Raw genomic sequence first — 19,820 nt, 5'->3', positions numbered from 1 at the left:
TATGTATATATATAAAAAACCCTGAACATGCATTACTTGTGCACATTTTGTGTACATCTGTATGTATCTGTGTGTGTGTGTCCCCGTCCTGGGACTTCAGCTTGGGGCCTGGGCGCTGCCCTCAGCTTTTGTGCTCAAGGCTGGCATTCTACCACTTGAGCCACAGCTCCACTTCTGGCTTTTTCTGAGTAGGTTGATGGAGATAAGAGTTTCAGGGACTTTTCTCTTTGGGTTGGCCAAGAACTGCGATCCTCAGATTTCAGCTTCCTGAGTAGCTAGGATGACAGGTGTGAGCCACCGGAGCCTGGATCACTGTGTGTGTGTGTGTGTGTGTGTGTGTGTGTGTGTGTGTGTGTGTGTGTGTGTGTGTGTGTGTGTGTGTGTGTGTGTGTGTGTGTGTGTGTGTGTGTGTGTTATTAGGACTTGAACTCTTGCACTTACACTTGGCTTTTTCACTCAAGGCTGGAGTTCTACCACTTGAGCTACAGCTCCACTTGTGGCTTCTTGGTTAACTGGAAATCAGTATCTGATGGCCTTTCCTATCCCAGCTGGCTTTGAACTGTGATCCCCAGATCTCAGCCTCTTGGGTAGCTAGGATTACAGGTGTGAGCCATTGATGCCTAGCTTGTGTACATTTTCTTAAATTTTTTTATTGTGAAAATACTGTACAGAGGAGTTACAATTACATGGGCAAGATAATGAGTACATTTCTTATCAAGCATTGTAGCCTCCTCCTTTGTTTCCCCTTCCCATCCCTTCCCATCTTCCCATCCTTCCCCCCCCCCCCCCCCCCCCCCCCGTGTACATTTTTAAGTAAGTTTTTTTTTGTATGTGTTTGCCAATCTTGGAGCTTGAACTGAGGGCCTGGGTGCTGTCTCTAAGCTTTTTTTACTCAAGACTAGTGCTCTACCATTTGAGCCACAGCTCCACTTCTGGCTTTTTTGGTGTCTAATTGGAGAAAAGAACCTCACAGCTGGGTTGGTGGCTCACTCCTGCAATCTGAGCTACTCAGGAGGCTGAGATCTGAGGATCACAGTTCAAAGCCAGTCCAGGCACAAAAGCCCCCATGAGACTCTTATGTCCAATTAACTACTCAAAAACTGGAAGTAGTTGCTGGGTGCCAATGGCTCACGCCTATAATCCTAGCTGAGGAGGCTGAGATCTGAGGATCGCGGTTCAAAGCCAGCCTGGGCAGGAAAGCCCATGAAACTCTTATCTCCAATAAACCACCAGAAAATTGGAAGTGGCGCTGTAGCTCAAGAGGTAGAGCACTCGCCTTGAGCTGTAGAGCTGAGGGATAGCGCTCAGGCCCAGAGTTCAAGCCCCACAACTGACAAAAAACAAAACAAAACTGGAATTGGCACTGTGGCTCAAGTGGTAGAGAGCTAGCCCCGAGCAAAAGAGCTCAGAGACAGTGCCCAGGTCCTGAGTTCAAGCCCCACAACTGACAAAAAAAAATAAAAAAAGGGCGGGGGAAGGTTCTTAATGACTTTCCCTGCCCAGGTTGGTTTTGAACTGCGATCCTCTGATCTCAGCCTCCTGAGAGCTAGGATTACAGGTGTGGGTCATCAATATCCATCTATCTAATCAGTTATTTTCCAAAAGGACACATAGTACTGGGGTCCAGCTCTGTGAGGAACAGAGCGGTGGGAATCAGCAGACGGGGCGCTGCGTGGTGGGGGCAATGGAGCCTCATGTCTCAGGTGGACAGGCTCCATTTTTCAAGGTTCACACAGTGGTGACGTCTGCGTCTCGGTGCGGAGGTGCATGATGCTGGACTCCGGTGGAGGCTGCTCAGGGCAGCGTTATTCATAACTCTGAAAACCTGCAGTGACCCGGCGCGCCCTCGGGTGAGACACAGGCAGCTGAGTCTGGACAATGTTTAGAGTCAAGTCTAACATCTCTACGAGTCTAGGCAACCAGCACCGGGGCCACTGCCGAGGACACACCAGGAACTGTGCCCTTAGCAATGGTGAGGAGCCGGGCGCCGCGGCTCACGCCTCTCATCCTAGCTACACAGGAGGCTGGGGTCGGAGGATGGTGAGACTCTTTTTTTGTCAGTCATGGGGCTTGAACTCTGGGCCTGGGCGCTGTCCCTGCGCTCTTCAGCTCAAGGTGAGTGCTCTACCGCCTGAGCCACAGCACCACTTCCAGTTTTCTAGTGGTTTATTGGAGATAAGAGTCTCACAGACTTTTCTGCCCGGGCTGGCTTTGAACTGTGACCCTCAGATCTCAGCTTCCTCAGTAGCTAGGATTACAGGCGTGAGCCACCGGTGCCGGTGCCCGGTGATGGTGAGACTCATCTCCAATTAACCACTAACAGGATACAAGTGGAGGTGTGGCTCAAGCAGTAGAACTCCAGCCTTGAGTGAAAAACTAAGGGACAGCACCCAGGCTCCAAGTTCAAGCCCTAGGACTGGCACAAAAAGAAAACAACAAAACAGAAATGGTTGATGTAGCACACACAGAAAGGTTATTTTGAGAGGCAGTGGAGAGCAGAGTGCGTGGAATCCAGGGCCCTGTTCTCCTGTTGTAAGTGCACGTACGCCACTCGTGTACACGTGAGATGTGTGCACACACGAGTCCACGCATGTGTACATCGTGGGGGTTGTACATGGGCATGCACGTGTGCACGTGTGCACACCCAGCGTCCCTCGTCATGGGCAGGCTTTGTGCGGCGCCCCGCCCACCTCTCATGTCCAGGTGCTGACCCGTGGCCTTGGTGTCCCCTCCTGGCCCAGCCCCACACCCATGGAAGACACCCGGGTCTGCGGCTGCCCGATCACCAGCACTGCCAGACTGCAGACCCCAGGCCCTGGCCCAGCAGACCTGGCTCACTGGCGCCTCCCATGGGCCGTTCCCTTCCAGGCTGCAAGGCAGAGCACGCATGGCTGATGCCCTGCGGGGAAGCTGGCAGGGGTGGGCCGGCCTCTAGGAGCAGGGGTGTGTCTACCTGATGATTTGTGGTGAGCCCCAAACAGGGCCCAAGGCCTGGGGGAGGGTTTGGTTCCCCAGCTGTCCCCCAGAGCAGCAGGCTGGGTGCGGGGTGTGGGGTTCACCCAACACTGAGGAGTCGGCCCAGGGGTTGGCAAGCAGCTTGGGCCGAGACACGGATTCACTTGGGCTTGGTGTCTGGGGGGGGGGGGGGGGTGCGGGGGGCGGGACTGGGCCCCATATACCATAGAGCCGGGCTCTCATGGACCAAGAGTAAGGGCCCAGCTGTGCAAACAGCCAGGGCTCCAGGACATGTTAGTGTGTGCTGACAGAGCATGGGCCTGGACTGACACTCAGCCTACTCTTGGGGTGGGCTGGCTTTGAACCTTGATCCTTAGATCTCAGCCTCCTCATTAGCTAGGATTATAGGCATGAGCCACTGTGCCTGGCTTGATCTTTTTTGTTGTTGTTGTTAGTTATGGGGCCTGAACTCAGCCTGGCACTGTCCCTCAGCTCAAGGCAAGCGCTCTACCATTTGAGCCACAGTGCCACTTGTGTTTTTCTGGTGGTTTATTGAAGATAAGAATCTCACAGACTTTCCTGCCTGGGCTGACTTTGAACCACAATCCTCAGGTGTCAGCCTCCTGAGTAGCTAGGATAACAGGCATGAGCCACCAGTGCCTTTTTTTTTTTTTTTTTAAGGATGGAAAAATTATCAGGGCTGGATGGAGTGACTTGTGTCAACCCTTAGAAAACCATCAATAAAGCCGGGCGCTGGTGGCTCACGCCTGTAATCCTAGCTACTCAGGAGGCTGAGATCTGAGGATCGCGGTTCAAAGCCAGCCCGGGCAGGAAAGACCGTGAGACTCCTATCTCCAATAAACCACCAGAAAACCGGAAGTGGCGCTGTAGCTCAAGTGGTAGAGCGCTCGCCTTGAGCTGAAGAGCTGAGGGACAGCGCCCAGGCCCAGAGTTCAAGCCTCACAACCGACAAAAAAAAAAAAGAAAACCATCAATAAAGCTGGAGTTCCACAGCCACTACCACACAGCCCGCCCAGAGCCCCACAGCCTTAGTCACAGAGCTGCCTAGGGAGGAGTCTTGCCCAGCTTTGTACTGATGCCCTTGGCGTCAGTCATGTGGCCAGGGGTCACCGTTTGGAGGTCTGCCTGCTGTACTCCTGGTGGGTCTGTCCTCTAGAGTCCATGTGCCATCATCCCATTGCTCACTAGGGCCTATATGTTCCCTGTGCAAAGTCTGCTGTCCCCAGTTACAGTTCACGACCCTTTGCAGAATCTCTCTGAATTTGTACAGCCACATTGGGGCTTGAACTCAGAGCCTTATTCTTTGCTCAGCTTTCTGGCTCACGGGCTGCCTACAGCCTGGCTTTCACTATTTATTCTGGGAATGCAGTCCTTTAGGCTTTTCTCCCCAGAATGGGGTTCAAAGCCTGCCAGGGCAGAAAAGTTAGTGAGACCCCATATCAACCAATAATAAAACTGGGCAGAATGATAAGTGCTGTCATACTAGCTACCAGGAAAGCTTGAAAAGGGAGATTAAAGTCCAGGCTGGAGCTGGGCGCTGGTGGCTCACGCCTGTAATCCTAGCTACTCAGGAGGCTGAGATCTGAGGATCGTGGTTCAGACCCAGCCCGGGCAGGAGAGACCGTGAGACTCCTATCTCCAATAAACCACCAGAAAACCGGAAGTGGAGCTGTAGCTCAAGTGGTAGAGCGCTGGCCTTGAGCTGCAGAGCTGAGGGACAACGCCCAGGCCCAGAGTTCAAGCCCCACGACCGACAAAAAAAAAAAAAAGCTCAAGTCCAGGCTGGCTTGGGCATAACTGAAAGACCCTATTTGAAAAGATAATGAAAACCACAGAGGCTCAAGTGGTGGACCACCTACCTGCCTAGCAAGCACAAGGCCCTGAGTTCAAATCTCAGCACTGCAAAACAAATACGCAAACAAATAAAAAAAAAAACAGAAAAGAAACAAAACAAAAAGGATGAATAATGCAAAGACACCTGGCATGGCTAATATAGAGGGAGGCGAGTCAAAGTACCGTGAGGTCTCACCTCACAGCCACAGTGATGGCTGCTATTTAAAAAAGCTCAGCAGATAATAAGTGTTGGTGAAGGATGTAAGTGGTGAAGGACGGTAAACATGCAGCCACCCTGGAGTACAGTACCGTGATTCTTCACACAAACATAGAATTGCCATGTGATCCAGAAGGCAGCCTCTGAGCACACGTATAAAAGAACTGAAGCCAGGCGCTGCTGGCTCACACCTGTCATCCTAGCTACTCAGGAGGCTGAGATCCGAGAATCATGGTTGGAGGCCAGCCTGGTGCAGGAAAGCCTATGAGACTCTTATCTCCAATGAATCACCAGAAAACCAGAAGTGGAGCTATGGCTCAAGTAGTAGGGTACTAGCCTTGAGCACAAAAGTGTGGAGGGAGACAGCACCCAGGCCCTGAATTCAAGCCCCATGACTGACCAAAAACAATGAAAACAGAAAAAACCTAAAAGCTGAGAGTCAGTGATACAAACAATCATGTGAATATATCTTGAGTCACAACAGCACAGGGGACACAGCGCAAGCCAACAAGGGGTGGAGCCAACAAGGCATAAACACCATGTAGTCTAGCCACACAATGGAATATTATTCAGCCATAAAAAGGAAAGAAATTCTCACGCATGCTCTATCATGGCTGAGCCCTCAGGATGTTTAGCCAGGTACAGGAGGACAAAGGCTGTGAGGGTACACTTCCCTGAGTCACCAAATTCATAGACACAGAAAGTAGATGTGGCTTCCAGGAGCTGGGGGAAGAGGGAATGCATGAGGAGGGGATTGAACTCAGGACCTCATGCTTGCTATGCTAGCGCTCTACCACTTGAGCCACACACTTTTGCTTTTAGTTGATTTTCAGAGAGGGTCTTAATGCTTTTGTCCCACCTGGTCTCAAAACCATGATCCTCCTAGCAATGCCTCCCAAAGCAAGTGGGTTTACAGGTGTGAACCACCGCACCCAGCCTAAAAACACTGAGTTCTCATATCCCTGACTATCTCAGTCAAGGACTCAAGACACTGGGAAGAAGACAAGAAGCCATTTTCCACCATAGGACAGCCCAGGAGGAAAGGAGAGAGGCTTAGTGAGGTGGCTGGACCTGTCCCACGCCTTTGGGATTAGGCCCGCCCTGCAGAGGTTACAGTAAGGGAGAGAGTCTTTTCAGCAGCCTCTGAAACCTGGAGGAGGGGTGGCCAGAGGAGATGGGGCGGGGCTTCCCGACAGCCCTGGTGACAGGTGTTAACTGGTATTGGTACACCTCAAGCACTCTGCGATTCTTCAGAAAAGAGTACCACGGGGCTGGGAATGTGGCTCAGTGGTAGAGTGCTTGTCTAGCATACATGAAGCCCTGGATTCCACTCCTCACTACCACATACACAGAAAAAGCCAGTAGTGGAGCTGGCTCAAGTGGTAGAATGCTAGTCTTGAGCAAAACAAGTTCAGGGCTGGGTGCCGGTGGCTCACGCCTGTCATCCTAGCTACTCAGGAGGCTGAGATCTGAGGATCGAGGTTCAAAGCCAGCCCGGGCAGGAAAGCCCATGAGACTCTTATCTCCAATAAACCACCAGAAAACAAGAAGTGGCACTGTGGCTCAAGTGGTAGCCTTGGGCTGAAGAGCTAAGGGACAGTGCCCAGGTCCAGAGTTCAAGCCCCATGTCCGACAAAAAAATGAAAGAGAGAGAGAGGAAGGAAGGAAGGAAGGAAGGAAGGAAGGAAGGAAGGAAGGAAGGAAGGAAGGAAGGAAGGAAAAAAGAAAGGAAGAAAAGAAGAAAAAAGGAAGGAAGGAAGGAAGGAAGGAAGGAAGGAAGGGGTCTCAATAACCCACTTGTCAGATGAGGACACTGAGGCTCCCAGAGGTGAGGCCACAGTAAGTCTGGGATTTGCACCCAGGTCTGCCTGCTTCTACTCATTCACCAGCTGTCAAGATCAACCTGAGCCCTGCATCCTGCAGTTCTGGCCGTGTGCCCCAGGGCACACAGGACTGCTGGCCTGCTGACATCTTCCTAGCCCCTGATTCTGTTTCTCCCAGCTCCCAGCTGTACCTGCGGGCCCTGCCACAGGCACCGGCCAGGCACCTTGGGCTTTGGGGGTAGGGGCAGGGCTGCCTAGAGCTCCCCGACTCCTCCAGGCCCTGCAGTTCCCCCAGCTCCCTCCAAATCCCCACTGCAGCTCTATGGTATGGAGCAGTGGGCCCGTTGCTTGGTCCCCCAGCCTCAGTTTACCACTCAAAGTCACCAGGAAGGCATAGTGTTTGATGAACTGTAGTACTCAACAGATGATGCTCTTAAAAATCTAAAAGTTATGGGGCTGGGAAGGTGCCTAAGTGGTAGAGTGCTTGTCTTGCATGCATGAGGCCCTGAGTTTGATTCCTCAGCATCACGTAAGCAGAAAAAGCCAGAAGTGGCGCTGTGAGTCAGGCAGTAGAGGCCCAGAGTTCAAGCCTCATGACCAGAGGGGGAAAAAAATCTAAAAGTTAGCTGGGCACCGGTCGCTCATGCCTATAATCCCAGCTACTCAGGTATATCTGAGGACTGTGGTTCAAATCTGTGAGACTCTTATCTCCAGTAAACCACCAGAAAACCAGAAGTGGTGCTGTGACTCAAGTGGTAGAGCACTCACCTTGAGCTGAAGAGCTGAGGGACAGCATCCAGGCCCAGAGTTCAAGTCCCACAACTAACCAAAAAAAAAAAAAAAAAGAGGGAGGAATCTCACATCTCTCTTTACTCTGTGGGGCAACCCTCGGTGGTGCCCATGGCAGTGGGTCCCTGGACAGAGTCAGGAGCTTCATTCTAACAAGAGAGTTGCAAAACTTTTAGGTGTCTGGGGGTAGGGAAAGCTTTCTTAAAAGCATGCTTATATGCCAGTGTATATAAAGCGACTGAAGGTGGAGCTATTTTGGTCGGTGATGATACGTTTGCTTACATGCCTCCTTTTCTTGAAAGCTCACCCCTGCGGGAGCATCCACCAACTGCGGAAGCCGAGAGCTACCCACTTACTTCTCTGACCCTCATCCTATAGAAAGCTGGGAACAGCGGGACGTTCTCTCTGCCCCTGCTTGGATGATACAGAGCCAGAGGTCCTCCTAATCCTAACCCTGCTTACCTTGACAGAGTATCACCCTGTGCCTCAGTTTCTTCCTCTTTAAAGGAGGAATAAACTTGAGAGCGTGGGCCTCATGGAGTAATCCTAGCTACTCAGGAGGCTGAGACCCAGAGGACTGTGTTTCAAAGCCAGTCCAGGCAGAAAACCCTGTCCATCTCTAATTAGCCAGCAGAGTGCTGGACTAGAGAGGCATGACTCAGGGGTACAGCACCACCCATGAGCAAGAAAACCAATCAAGTGCAGGAAGCCCAGAATTCAAACCTTGGTACTAGCACCAGGAAAAAAAAAATATGCGGGAGGGGATAAAGCAGCACCATACTTGTGGGGTCATGGTGAAGATGAGAGATCGTTTGTGTACAACCTGGCACATAGTCAACACTCAATAAGCCACAGTCCCCTGCCCCCATCGTCACATAGGAAAGGCCGGAAGGAACAGATGGGGTCTGGGGCTAGGGCTGAGAGGCTTGATGAACTTCCCTGCCCCGTTCTCTGACACAAGCCAAACTGACTCCCACACAGCTTCCTTTCTTCCTTCCTTCCTTCCTTCCCTCCTTCCTTTTTTTTTTGTTAATGCTGGGGCTTGAAGTCAGGGACTTGAGCTCTTGTGTGGCTTTTTCATTCAAGGCTGGTATCGACCACTTGAGCCACAGCTCCATTTCCAGCTTTTCTGCTGGCTAATTGAAGATAAGAACCCCATGCCATGGTGAGCAGGACACCGGTGACTCACACCTGTAATCCTAGCTACCCATAAAGCTGGTGTCTCAGGATCATGGTTCAAAGCCAGCCGGGGCACGAAAGTCTGTGAGACTCTTACCTTCGATAAATCGTCAAGTGGTAGAGCACTCGCCTTGTGCTGAAGAGCTCAAGGACAGTGCCCAGGCCCAGAGTTCAAGACCCATGACTGACAAAAAAAAAAAAGAGGCTGGGAAGGTGACTCAGTGGTAGAGCGCTTGCCTTGCATACATGAGGCCCTGGGTTCAATTCCTCAGCACCACATAAACAGAAAAGGCCAGAAGTGGCGCTGTGGCTCAAGTAGAGCGCTAGCCTTGAGCTGAAGACCTGAGGGACAGCACCCAGGCCTAGAGTTCAGGCCCCATGACTGCAAAAAAAAAAAAAAAAGGAATCTCATTTTCCTGCCTGGGCTGGCTTTGAATGTCCATCCTTAGATCTCAGCCTCTTGAGTGGCTGGGACTACAGACCTGAGCCACTGGCCTCCAGCCTCACAGCTTTCTTAAACCACAGCCTCCCCAGCCCCCTCATGCCCCCCAGGCAGTCTAGGGCACCAGGGAGACTTCAGATAATGGGGCAGGCTCTGCCTGGAAGCCCCAGGCCCAGCGGCTCTGCCACCTGTCTCTGCCAGGTGTGGCACCAGCAGCCAGCAGAGGCCTGTGTAAGGGCAAGCTCTGATGCCAGGCCAGGATGCTTTAGTTCCAATACAATAAGTCATCTGTGCAATGGGAAGATCGAGGCCACGGGCCCGGAACTCGGCTTGCTGATGAAATTAGAAGGAACAGAGTATCGACAACTTAGTAAGTAATGAGCAGCGGATCCACTGCGGCCTCAACTGAGATCTGATGGTTTGCTTCTGCCTGAGCCCTCCATGGGACACCCAGCTCCCTGGTAACTCTTCCTGGAAAAGTTCCTTGGGATCTAACACCCAACCCTTTTGGGAAGGAGACCTCTTGTTCGTGCTTGCCTTGCCTGGGACCCCCTCCCTGCCTGTCCCCCACAGGATGACCAGGCCAGGAAGGGTAGGGTGATCACCGCGGTCCTGGCTTGGAGGTTGGCACCCTGGGGACGGCGGAGGTGCCAGGAGGGGTGAGGTGGCTGGGGGCTGGGTGTCACCTCCAGGTGGTAGGGGTGGCTGGCCTTCCACATCGGGTCCCACGTGGCAGCTGGCACGGGGCAGTGTTAGGCCAGAGGGCTGGTGGCACAGCCTGGCACGACAAGCCAAGGACCAACCCCCTTCTCCAGTGACTCCCTCCCCTGGGGACAGCACAGGTAAGGCCCCCCGGGGCGGCCTGCAGCCGGGGCCGGGCACTCCGCGGTGACTGACCCGCAGGACCGTGGACGGGACCCGCACTGTCCGGGGGTACCGGCGGCGGGTTTCTGGGCCACCCTTGCCGCCTAACCTCATTACTCGGGTCCGGCGGCGCGGCGAGGCCCCGCGGGGTCCGGGGCGGGCGCACTCACCTAGCAGCAGGTTCATGAGCACCTCCTGGCCGGCCAGGGTGCTGCTCTTCACCAGGCAGAGGATGGTGCCCCCGATCCAGGGGACGCCGTGGCCCGTGATGCCGATGAGCTTGACCATGGAGCGGGCGCTGGCCCAGGACGCGGCGCGGCCGGCGCACACGCCCAGCCGCTTGGACATGCAGATGTCGATGGCCAGCAGCGAGTTGAAGGCGATGCCCCGGAAGGAGGGGTTCAGCTGCATGCAGTCCTCCTCGGGCAGCTGCTGGGACTGGCGCCGCTCGCGCGCCCCGTCGCCCGCGGGCGGCGGCGGCGGCGGCGAGGGCCCCGGGGCCTTCCTGCCCGCGCCGCGCGGCTCGGGGGCGCCCTTGGGGGGCTGGCTCAGGGACAGGAACTCGGCCCGGTTGAGGACGTTGCCGCGATCCCGCGCGCGAGCCCGGCTCTGGGACGCTGGCATGGTGACCCCGCCGCCGCGCCCGCCGCGCTGCGGGCCGGCTCCCCCCGCCGCCGCCGCCGCCGGCCTCCGGGCTGGTAACTAGCGGGGACGCTTACACGTGGCTGTTTACCTCCAGCTGCCACCGGGCTCCGAGGGGACGGCAGTGCCCGCGGGCCAGCCAATGGAGCCCACCCGTGCGGCGCCAGCGCCAATGGCGCGGCCGGGCAGCGGCCTGGACCTGGGCTATTTAAATCCGCCAATGGCTCGCGGGGCCCGCGGGACGCCGGGAAATGTAGTTCCGCAGCCGGGACCCGGCGGCCAGGGCCTTGGGCTATTTAAAGCCGCCAATGGCTCGCGGGGCCCGCGGAACGCTGGGAAATGTAGTCCCGCCTCCGGGGGTGGGGGTGGGGGAGGCCTCAGGCCCAGGCAAACACGGACCCCTGAGTTCGCCCGTGGTTTTCACCGGCTGCCCGCTGAGCGGACCGGGCCCCAGGGATCCAGGCCTGGGCGGCGTGGACCCAGCCCCGGGGACTAGGGGAGGGCGGGGCCCGGGCCGGAGGCCTCCTCGGGGCACGGGACGAGGGCGTTCCCGACGTCACCCGGAGGCTCGGCGGCGGCTCCCTGGCCAGGCCGGCTCCTCCCCCGGTGGTGGGATCCCCTAAACTGACAGGCCGGCTCGTCACGGTCTTTTAAAAGCCAGGCTTGAGTTGGGTGTCACGCATCACGATCCAATCAAACGGCAGTCCGGTGAGATTGGCTTTCCGTTCGAGGGAGGGCTAATTAATCGGTCTGTCTCCCCGAGGCCGCCCCCGGGTGCCGGAGTGCTCCTGAAGCTGCGGGGTAGCCTCCGGTTACCAAGGGCCGGGTGCTGTGCCGGAGCTGGCCTCCCGCCGGGCGCTGCGGAGCGAAGCCCACCGCTGGCCGCCCGGGACATCGCCACTCACTGGGGATTCAGTGAAGGGTTGTGGATGACCGCTAGCGCCGGGAGCTACCGTCGATCACGATCGCGGAGCCGGTCCCCGGGCCGGAGTCACGGCCGGCTTGTTGGACAAGGGAGAGCACCGAGGGTGCCGGTGCACGTCGCGGGAAGCCCCGGTGGCTGGTGCCCGGGGGAGGCCGGCTGGGCCGGGGCGGGGCCCCACGCCTGGGCACCCCAGCTACTCAGGAAGCGGAGGTCTGAGGATTGCGGTTCAAAGCCAGCCCACCCAGGCAGGAAATCCGGGAGACTCTTATCTCCAACGAACCACCCAAAAGCCAGAAGGTGGAGGTGTGGTGGCTCAAGTGGTAGAGCACCAGTCTTGAGCAGAAGTAAATAAATAAATCCTGAGTTCAAGCCCCAGAACGGGCACCAAAGGAAAAATGAAGTTGAGCTGGGTCCCCTCCCTGCCGCCTAAAAACGCTCCTCCAGGCCTGTGGGTTGGGAACTGACTCCACCACTTGATGGCAAAGCCCAGTTTTCTCTCCCTCCTGAGGACAGGGCTCAGGTGAGACCAGAATCCAGAGCCCTGGAAACGCACCAGCCTTAAGCAGAAAAAGCCAAGTGAGAGTGGAAGGCCCTGAGTTCAAGCCTCAATAATAGCACCTAAAAAGAATGAGGGAAAGAAGGAAGGGAGGAAGAAAAGAAGGAAGGAAGGAAGGGAGGGAGGGAGGGAACTGGCTGCTGTAACTACCCGAGTTAACAGCAGGCTATGCTGCCCCATTCCTCCCTTCTTTCTTCTAGAGTTCCACCTCATGCTAAGGAGGTAGAGGGAAAACTGTTCCACATCTCCCTCTTATGTGTAATGACGCATGTAGTTCACCATGGACTCCAGACAGGTGACCCCTGGACACGGATGGGTGGAAGGCAGGGAGGATGCTATGCTGGGACTTTGGCCTAGCTGTACTTTCCAAGGAGTTGTGATTGACCCCATTTGACAGATGAGGAAACTGAGTCTTAGACATCCATCAGACAGGGAGGACTCAGCCCCTCTGAGGCTGGGGTCACAGGGGCTGGAAGGGTTGCTCAGGTCTTCTCCGGGGTGGTCACCTTACCCTCCCTGGGTGGAGCTGGCCCCAGCAGTGCCCCTGGGACTATTAATACTCAGAGGTACAGTCAGCATTTCACTCTGGCTCAAGTTACCAGCGAGTTCTGGGGAGGCCATGGGGTCTGATTTAGCTCCAGGCCAGCTGTGGCTAAGACACAGGCTCTGCAGAGATTCACACCCTGGCTGAGAAGTCCCGTGGAGCCACCACAAGTCAATCCTTCCTCCCGACCTGATCTGTCTCCTGGAGGGGGGAGGGGCTGTGGTGAGCGGTCATGTGGCTCCACCCAGCCCAGCGTGCTGCATCAGCATCCCTGTGACCTGAGGCTGGCTACACTCTTGTCAACCAGGATGACCCTGGTCCTCTTTGTAGGGGACTTGAGAGGCAAGTACCACTCCTCAACCGTAGGCCTTAAAGGGCGCCTGCCAGAAACCCTCAGTCCTACTTGCTGAGTCTTCAGATTCATTCATTCATTCATTCAATGCTATTGATCTCTCCCTGCTGCCCTGAAATTATCAGCTAGCAATGTCACCAATAACCCTATTTTTTTCTCATATTATCCAAATGCTTTTTCTTATTGCAAAGGATTTAATTAGCAAAGGATTTAATGTGGCTCATGCTTGTCATTCTAGCTACTCAGGAGGCTAAGATCTGAGGATCTTGGTACAAAGCCAGTCCAGGCAAGAAAGTCTATGAGTTTTTTTTTTTTTTTGGATGCAGTCTTGGGGCCTGAACTCTGGGCCTGGGCGCTGTCCCTCAGCTCTTCAGCTCAAGGCTAGCACTCTACCACTTGAGCCACAGCACCACTTCCAGTGTTTTTCTTTTTGTTTATGTGGTGCTGAGGAATCGAACCCAGGGCCTCAGGCATACAAGGCAAGCGCTCTACCACTGAGCCACCTTCCCAGCCCCATGAGATTCTTATCTCCAATTAGCTTAGCAAAAAAAACTGAAATGTGTTGGGCACCGATGGCTCATGCCTGTAATCATAGTTATTCAGGAGGCTGAGGATCTGAGGATCATGGTTCAAAGCCTGCCCAGGCAGGAAAGTCCATGAGATTCTTATGTCCAATTAGGCAGCAAAAAAACTGAAATGAACTATGGCTCAAGTGGTAGAGTGCCAGCGTCGAGGGAACTGAAGCTAAGACACAGCATTTAGACCCTCAGTTTAAGCTGTAATACCAGCACATACAGTGCTTGTGCATGTGCACACACACACACACACACACACACACACACACACACACAGGATTTACGTTATATATTATAGATATATACATATATCTTTATAATGTCCTTGTGTTTAGTGGCATAAATGCTCTGGGAAAGTTTTCATATTTCAAATATGTCTTTGGGTGTTGCAGCAATAAAGGCAACCTGTTTTGCAAAAAAAAATTAATACAGATGATATTATAATCCTTCCATGAGAAAACCAATAGTATAAGGCAAGGGTAGCCAAGTTACAAAGGGATTCACAGTCTCATTTTTAATTATGGAACTATATATTAAACAAGATTTATGTATATCACACATATCCACACACACAACCACATATTAGAAAATACATCGCAGCTGGGCACTGGTGGCTCACACCTGTAATCCTAGCTACTCAAGAGGCTGAGCTCTGAGGATTGCAGTTAGAAACCAGCCTGGGCTGGAAAATCCATGAGACTCTTATTTCCAATAAATTACTCAGAAAAAGCTGACATTAATGCAGTGGCTCAGGTGATAAGAGTCCTATCCTTGAGCAAAAGATGCTCAGGGACAGCACCCAGGGCCAGAGGTTAAGCATCAGGACTGGCACATACACACACACACACACAAAAGAGAAGAAAATACAACCACATTACACATTACACACTTTTTTTCTTTTGTCCATTGTGGGGTTTGAACTCTGGGCCTGGGCGCTGTCCCTCAGCTCTTCAGCTCAAGGCTAGTGCTCTACCACTGAAGCCACAGCACCACTTCTGGCTTTTCCTATTTATATGGTGCTGAGGAATCGAACCCAGGGCCTCATGCATGTGAGGCAAGCACTCTACCACTGAGCCACCTTCCTAGTCTCCATTATACAGCTTTTAAAAATATAAATCATTCTTTTTACTTGATAATATAAACATGGCCACAGCCCCATTTTGATTGGTTTGGTTTAGTTTTTATGCCTGTACTGCGGCTTGAACTCAGGACATTATGCTCTCCTCAGTTTTTTCAACCAAGGCTGGTGCTCTACCACTTGAGCTGCACCTCCACTTCTAGCTCTTTTGTGTGTATACCAATTCTGGAGCTTGAACTCAGGGCCTGGGCACTGTCACTGAGCTCTTTTACTCAAGGCTACTTCTTGAGACCCGGTTCCACTCTGTTTTTTAGTGCTTCACTGGAGATACGAGTCTCTCTTACTGTTCCTGCCCAGGCTGGCTTCACAGCCCGGTGAGTGGGTGAAAGGCTGGAGGGCAGAGGCAGGAGGGCAGAGTTGGGGTCCTTGCTGGGAGGGAGGCAGGGAGCCTGGTGGAAAGCTGTTTTCCTGCAGCCTGCTGTGCCTGGCCCTGGCAGGGATGGCTTTCTCTGCTCCTGTTTCTCAGGCCGCCCCTGGTTATTCTGGTCTGGGAAACCTGATGCTTCGCCCATTCATTTTAACCCTTTGGTGAACTGACCCCCACTGCTCATGATCTAGCCGCACCCAGTGGCTGTTGCCCCTGGGTCCCCTGGTGTGCACCCCAGACTGGGGCAGACCTCTTCCAGCTTCCAGGTTGAAACACTTGTGACCCCTATTTTGCCTACATGTGGGACCCTCACCCCGTTGAGGGGGGGCAAGAGAGAGGTACGGAGGCCAGCAGAGGGGTGCAGAATGAAGCAGGCATACGAGTGCTGGCACCTGACTCACTGGGGGGGCGGGGCCTGGCCAGGGAAGTGCAGTGAGTGCATGTTTACATGCTCCCCAGCCCGAGACCACCTGCACTCAGGACTGCAGATCTGAGGACGCTGAGTTTCACCAAGCACCAGTGCTTACACCTATAATCACAGCCACCCTAGAGGCTGAGATCTGAAGATCAGGGATCAAATCCAATGTGGGCAGAAAAGCCATGGCGCTCATCTCCAGTTAATCACCAAAAAAAGCCAGAAGTGGAGCTGTGGCTCAAGTATAGAGTGATAGCCTTGAGCGTGTGTGTACGTGCGCGCACGTGTGTGCACACACAGACACACACATACAACTAGGCCCTGCAGAAACTGATGTAGAAATTGAGTCAGACACATCAAGATTCAGCCTCTGCCTGGCAAGCCCCCTCCTGCCCCACCTCACACCCTTGTACCCACGCCCACACACTTGTGCACACTCATGACACCCACCATCACACACACACCACTAGAACACACACACCCTGCCACACACCCTCACATCACACACACAGCCACATACTGTGAGTGCACAACAGCCTGTGTTTACTCACACCATTACACACTTTCTGCACACCCTCCTGAACAGAGACAAAGACAAAACACATGGGTTCACACAGACACAACTAGCTCACACCACATTCCCTGGACACCTTCACGCCCTCCTCCCTCAGCAACCCTGAACACACAGCTCCAAACAACTTACTCATCTACCTCCTGATTTAGAGTCATCCACGTTTCCTCCTGGCCACCTCTGGGATTGATTTCACCTATTCATTATTTATACGTCGTGCCTTCATTCATCCCTTCTGCTGCTCATTTAGTATAGGGCTGGCACTGAGGGAACTGAGCAATGGTGCTTGTCTGACTGGGGCTGTGGTCACAGGGGCCCAGCACTGGGATGTTCAATCAATCCTAAAGAAGGGGCTAGGAAGGTGGCTCAGTGGTAGAGAGCTTGCCTTGCATGCACCAGGCCCTGGGTTTGATTCCTCGGCACCACATAAGCAGAAAAAGCCAGAAGTGGCACTGTGGCTCAAGTAGTAGAGCACTACTTGAGCTGAAGAGCTGAGGGACAGTGCCCAGGCCCAGAGTTCAGGCCCCATCACTGACAAAAATAGTAAAGAAGGTGTGATGGCTCACACTTGTAATCCCAGCTACTCAGAGAGCTGACATCCGAAGCTCATGGTTCAAAGCCAGCCACAGGCAGGAAAGCCTGTGAGACTCTCACCTCCAACAAACCCCCAAAAAGCCAGAAGTAAAGCTGTGGCTCAAGTGGTAGAACTTTAGCTGTGAGTAGAAAAACTCACCCAGGCTCTGAGCTCAAGACCAGCACACATAAACATAACATAGTAAAGCAGTAGTGAAGTTGGGGGTGATAGGGAAGCCAGTAAAAGCACCCCGAGTCTAACTGGGCCTGAACCTTGGGCTGGGCTGGCCCAAGCCTTGAGATTTATGGCCACCTGCCCTGTCTTCTGCCCCCACCCACCTGTCCCCCAGGTGGACATTCCAAGCCTTGCCATTGGCTCTCCACCTGGTTCCACACAATTGGGGGAAAGGATCCTGTTGCCCAGGACAACAGAAGCTCAGCACTGAACGCTTTCCTCTGCAGATGAAGGGCCTTTTTCATTTGCAAAAAAGCCTTTCTGGCTACAAGATAACTTCCCTTTTGGAGGTGGTGAGATTTCTGGCCCCCCCACCATGGTCCTGGGTGCAGGTTGATGCACAAGAGATGATGACTCGTAGTTGTCTCTGGTGACCCCTAAACATGTCCCTCCATCTTTGGGGAGCAGTGGTGAGGGTGCCTGCTGCATATAAGCCCCAGCCTCGAGCCCCTGGGGCTCCGCACATGGTTGTTTCCGCCCATGGGGACTCAATGTCCTGACCTGCAGATTGTAGAATGACATTGTGACAAAGCCATGAAGACGGTGTGTGTAAACTTGGGCTGTTTTCACAACCTCTCTGTGCCAAAGTACCAGGAATGGAGGGACACAGGGACCTTCTCTACCTTTTCTGATCAGCAATTTGCTAGTGATGTACAGCTAGAGTCTGTGCCTCATGACTGCTCATCTTCCCCACAGGTTCCCCCCCCTCACCCTACCCCCCACCCCATGCCAGTCTCTCAACAACTGAGCAGGAGGAAGGGTCATGTGGATGCAGGTGGACCCAAGAGACAGCGACTTCCAAGAGCTGGGCCAGGGGCCACACGACACAGCCCCGTCTGCTCCACCCCCAGTCTGTCTGAGCTACCTGACAGAGCTGATCTCAGCTTGCAGCCTGGTGTACACCAGCCCTGGGCCTGATCCCTGCACACCACAGCCAGGTTCTTCATGTGAAAGCCAGTCATAGCTGGGTGCCTGCTGTAAGCTTAGCTACTCACTTCAATGGGCTGGGAAGATGGCTCAGTGGTTGAGTGCTTGCCTTGCATGCATGAGGCCCTGGGTTCGATTCCTCTGCAGAAAAAATAAAAAGCTGGAAGTGGTGCTGTGGCTCAAGTGGTAGAGCACTGGCCTTGAGCTGAAGAGCTGAAGGACAGCGCCCAGACCCAGAGTTCAGGCCCACGACAGGAACCCCCCCCCAAAAAAATGGGCAGAATAGCAGCAGGAAAACCTTCTCCAGTCTGGCTCAGTACAATTCAGCGTGGTTGAATCTAGTCTAGGGGAGTAGAGGAGGGAGGATGGATATTTTTTCACAGCTAATCATTATCAAGTTCATTTTTAAAGAGCTTTCAAACTCTTAAGAACTAGGAAGTAAGTCAGGTGCCAGTGCCTGTCATCTAGCTACTCAGGGGGCTGAGATCTGAGGATCAAAGTTCAAAGCCAGCCTGGTCAGGAAAGTTTGTGAGCCTCTTATCTCCAATAAACCACCAGAAAACCAGAAATGGCGCTGTGGCTCAAGTGGTAGAATGCTCCCTGAAGAGCTAAGGGACAGGGCCCAGAGTTCAAGCCCCATGACTGACATCAAAAAGAAAAAAAGAAAGTGCCAGACACTAGTGGCTCACACCTGTAATCCTAGCTACTCAGGAGGCTGAGATCTGAGGATTGAGACTCAAAGCCAGCCTGGGTAGGAAAGTCCATGAGACTCTGATCTCCAATTAACCACCAGAAAACCAGAAATGGTGCTGTGGCTCAAGTAGTAGAGCAGGTGCCTTGAGCAAAGAGAGCTCAGCGCCCAGGGCCAGAGTTCAAACCTGTAACCAAAAGCCAAACAAAAACAACAAAAAAATGGTGAGTGAATTCTCGGCTCTTCTAGTCTTCATGGGTAGACACCCAGGCACCTGTTCCAGGGGGACTTCCCTAGCTAGAAGGGGTCAATCCCCCTAAGTTAGGGCCATTTGTTAGGCTGGGGAGTTGTATAGGCTTTGGTGTTGGCTGCATCTGATTCTGAGAAGTCTCTATCCCTGTTGTTTTTTGTCCTTTGTTTCTGACCACCCTGGATGAAGATGAGGGTGAAGGACACAATGCTGGCTTAGTCAGCACCTACCACATAGACAGTGCTTTATCTCCCCCCCACAGGCCTGGACCAAGCCCAGGTTCCCGGGCAGTGATAAACGCTCGCCATGAAGGGACCCCCCGTCCCACCCCAGAATTCACCTCTAGGGACCTCTCTGCTGATCAGTTTGGGGCCGTGGCCTCCGCCTCTTCCCCAAAGTGTTTGCTGATGTCTCCAACTTCATTACCAGGGTGGCAGCGCTGCCACCCTGGCCATGGGGTCTGGCTCTGTGCCAGGCAGTTAGGGTCATGGGGGGCAGCAGCTGGGACAAGCATCTTCAGAATTAATGTCTTCCTTACACACAGTGGCCTAATCATTATCTGCTGGCACAGGAGATGGTGAAGGCTCCCGGGATTTCCAAGAATGACATTCTAGAAATCAGTTTGCAAAGGGCCCCTGGGGGACCCCTGAGCTGTGTCTGCGGTTCCTTCATGTGGTTAGCAAACTGTCCGCCAGGGCCATCTCTGTGGCCTTGGCTTGGCCACCCTGCCAATCTTGGTCTGGGTTGGGAATGAGCTATATCCTCACTGAGTGGGAGAAGAGTGCTCTCTCATAGACCAAGGGATGTGGGCCACAGGCCACGTGGGTGAAAGCAAGGGCATGAAGGGGAACCGGCAGCCACCTGTGCCCCTGCCCTGATTGGCCATCTCCAAGAAGAGACCCCAGAGCACCCAGCATGCTCTGGGCTTTGGAAACC

At 53.8% G+C, this 19,820-nt stretch overlaps 1 protein-coding gene across 3 annotated transcripts in view; it reads right to left on the bottom strand.

Annotated features, from left to right (window-relative positions):
- Window positions 1-10,782, bottom strand: part of Plpp7 (phospholipid phosphatase 7 (inactive)) — a 35,170-nt gene extending 24,388 nt beyond the window's left edge. For all 3 annotated transcript variants that reach the window (XM_042680922.1, XM_042680921.1, XM_042680920.1), the window contains exon 1: window positions 10,294-10,782. In XM_042680922.1, the coding sequence (XP_042536856.1) occupies window positions 10,294-10,747 (454 nt within the window). In that variant the 5' untranslated portion in view covers window positions 10,748-10,782. The remainder of the gene's footprint in view (window positions 1-10,293) is intronic.
- Window positions 10,783-19,820: the final 9,038 nt, after the last annotated feature.

This window comes from Dipodomys spectabilis, unplaced genomic scaffold (genome assembly GCF_019054845.1).
Source record: "Dipodomys spectabilis isolate Male_0828 unplaced genomic scaffold, ASM1905484v1 ptg000067l, whole genome shotgun sequence".
Lineage (NCBI taxonomy): Eukaryota > Metazoa > Chordata > Mammalia > Rodentia > Heteromyidae > Dipodomys > Dipodomys spectabilis.
This window is presented reverse-complemented; position numbering and strand designations above follow the sequence as displayed.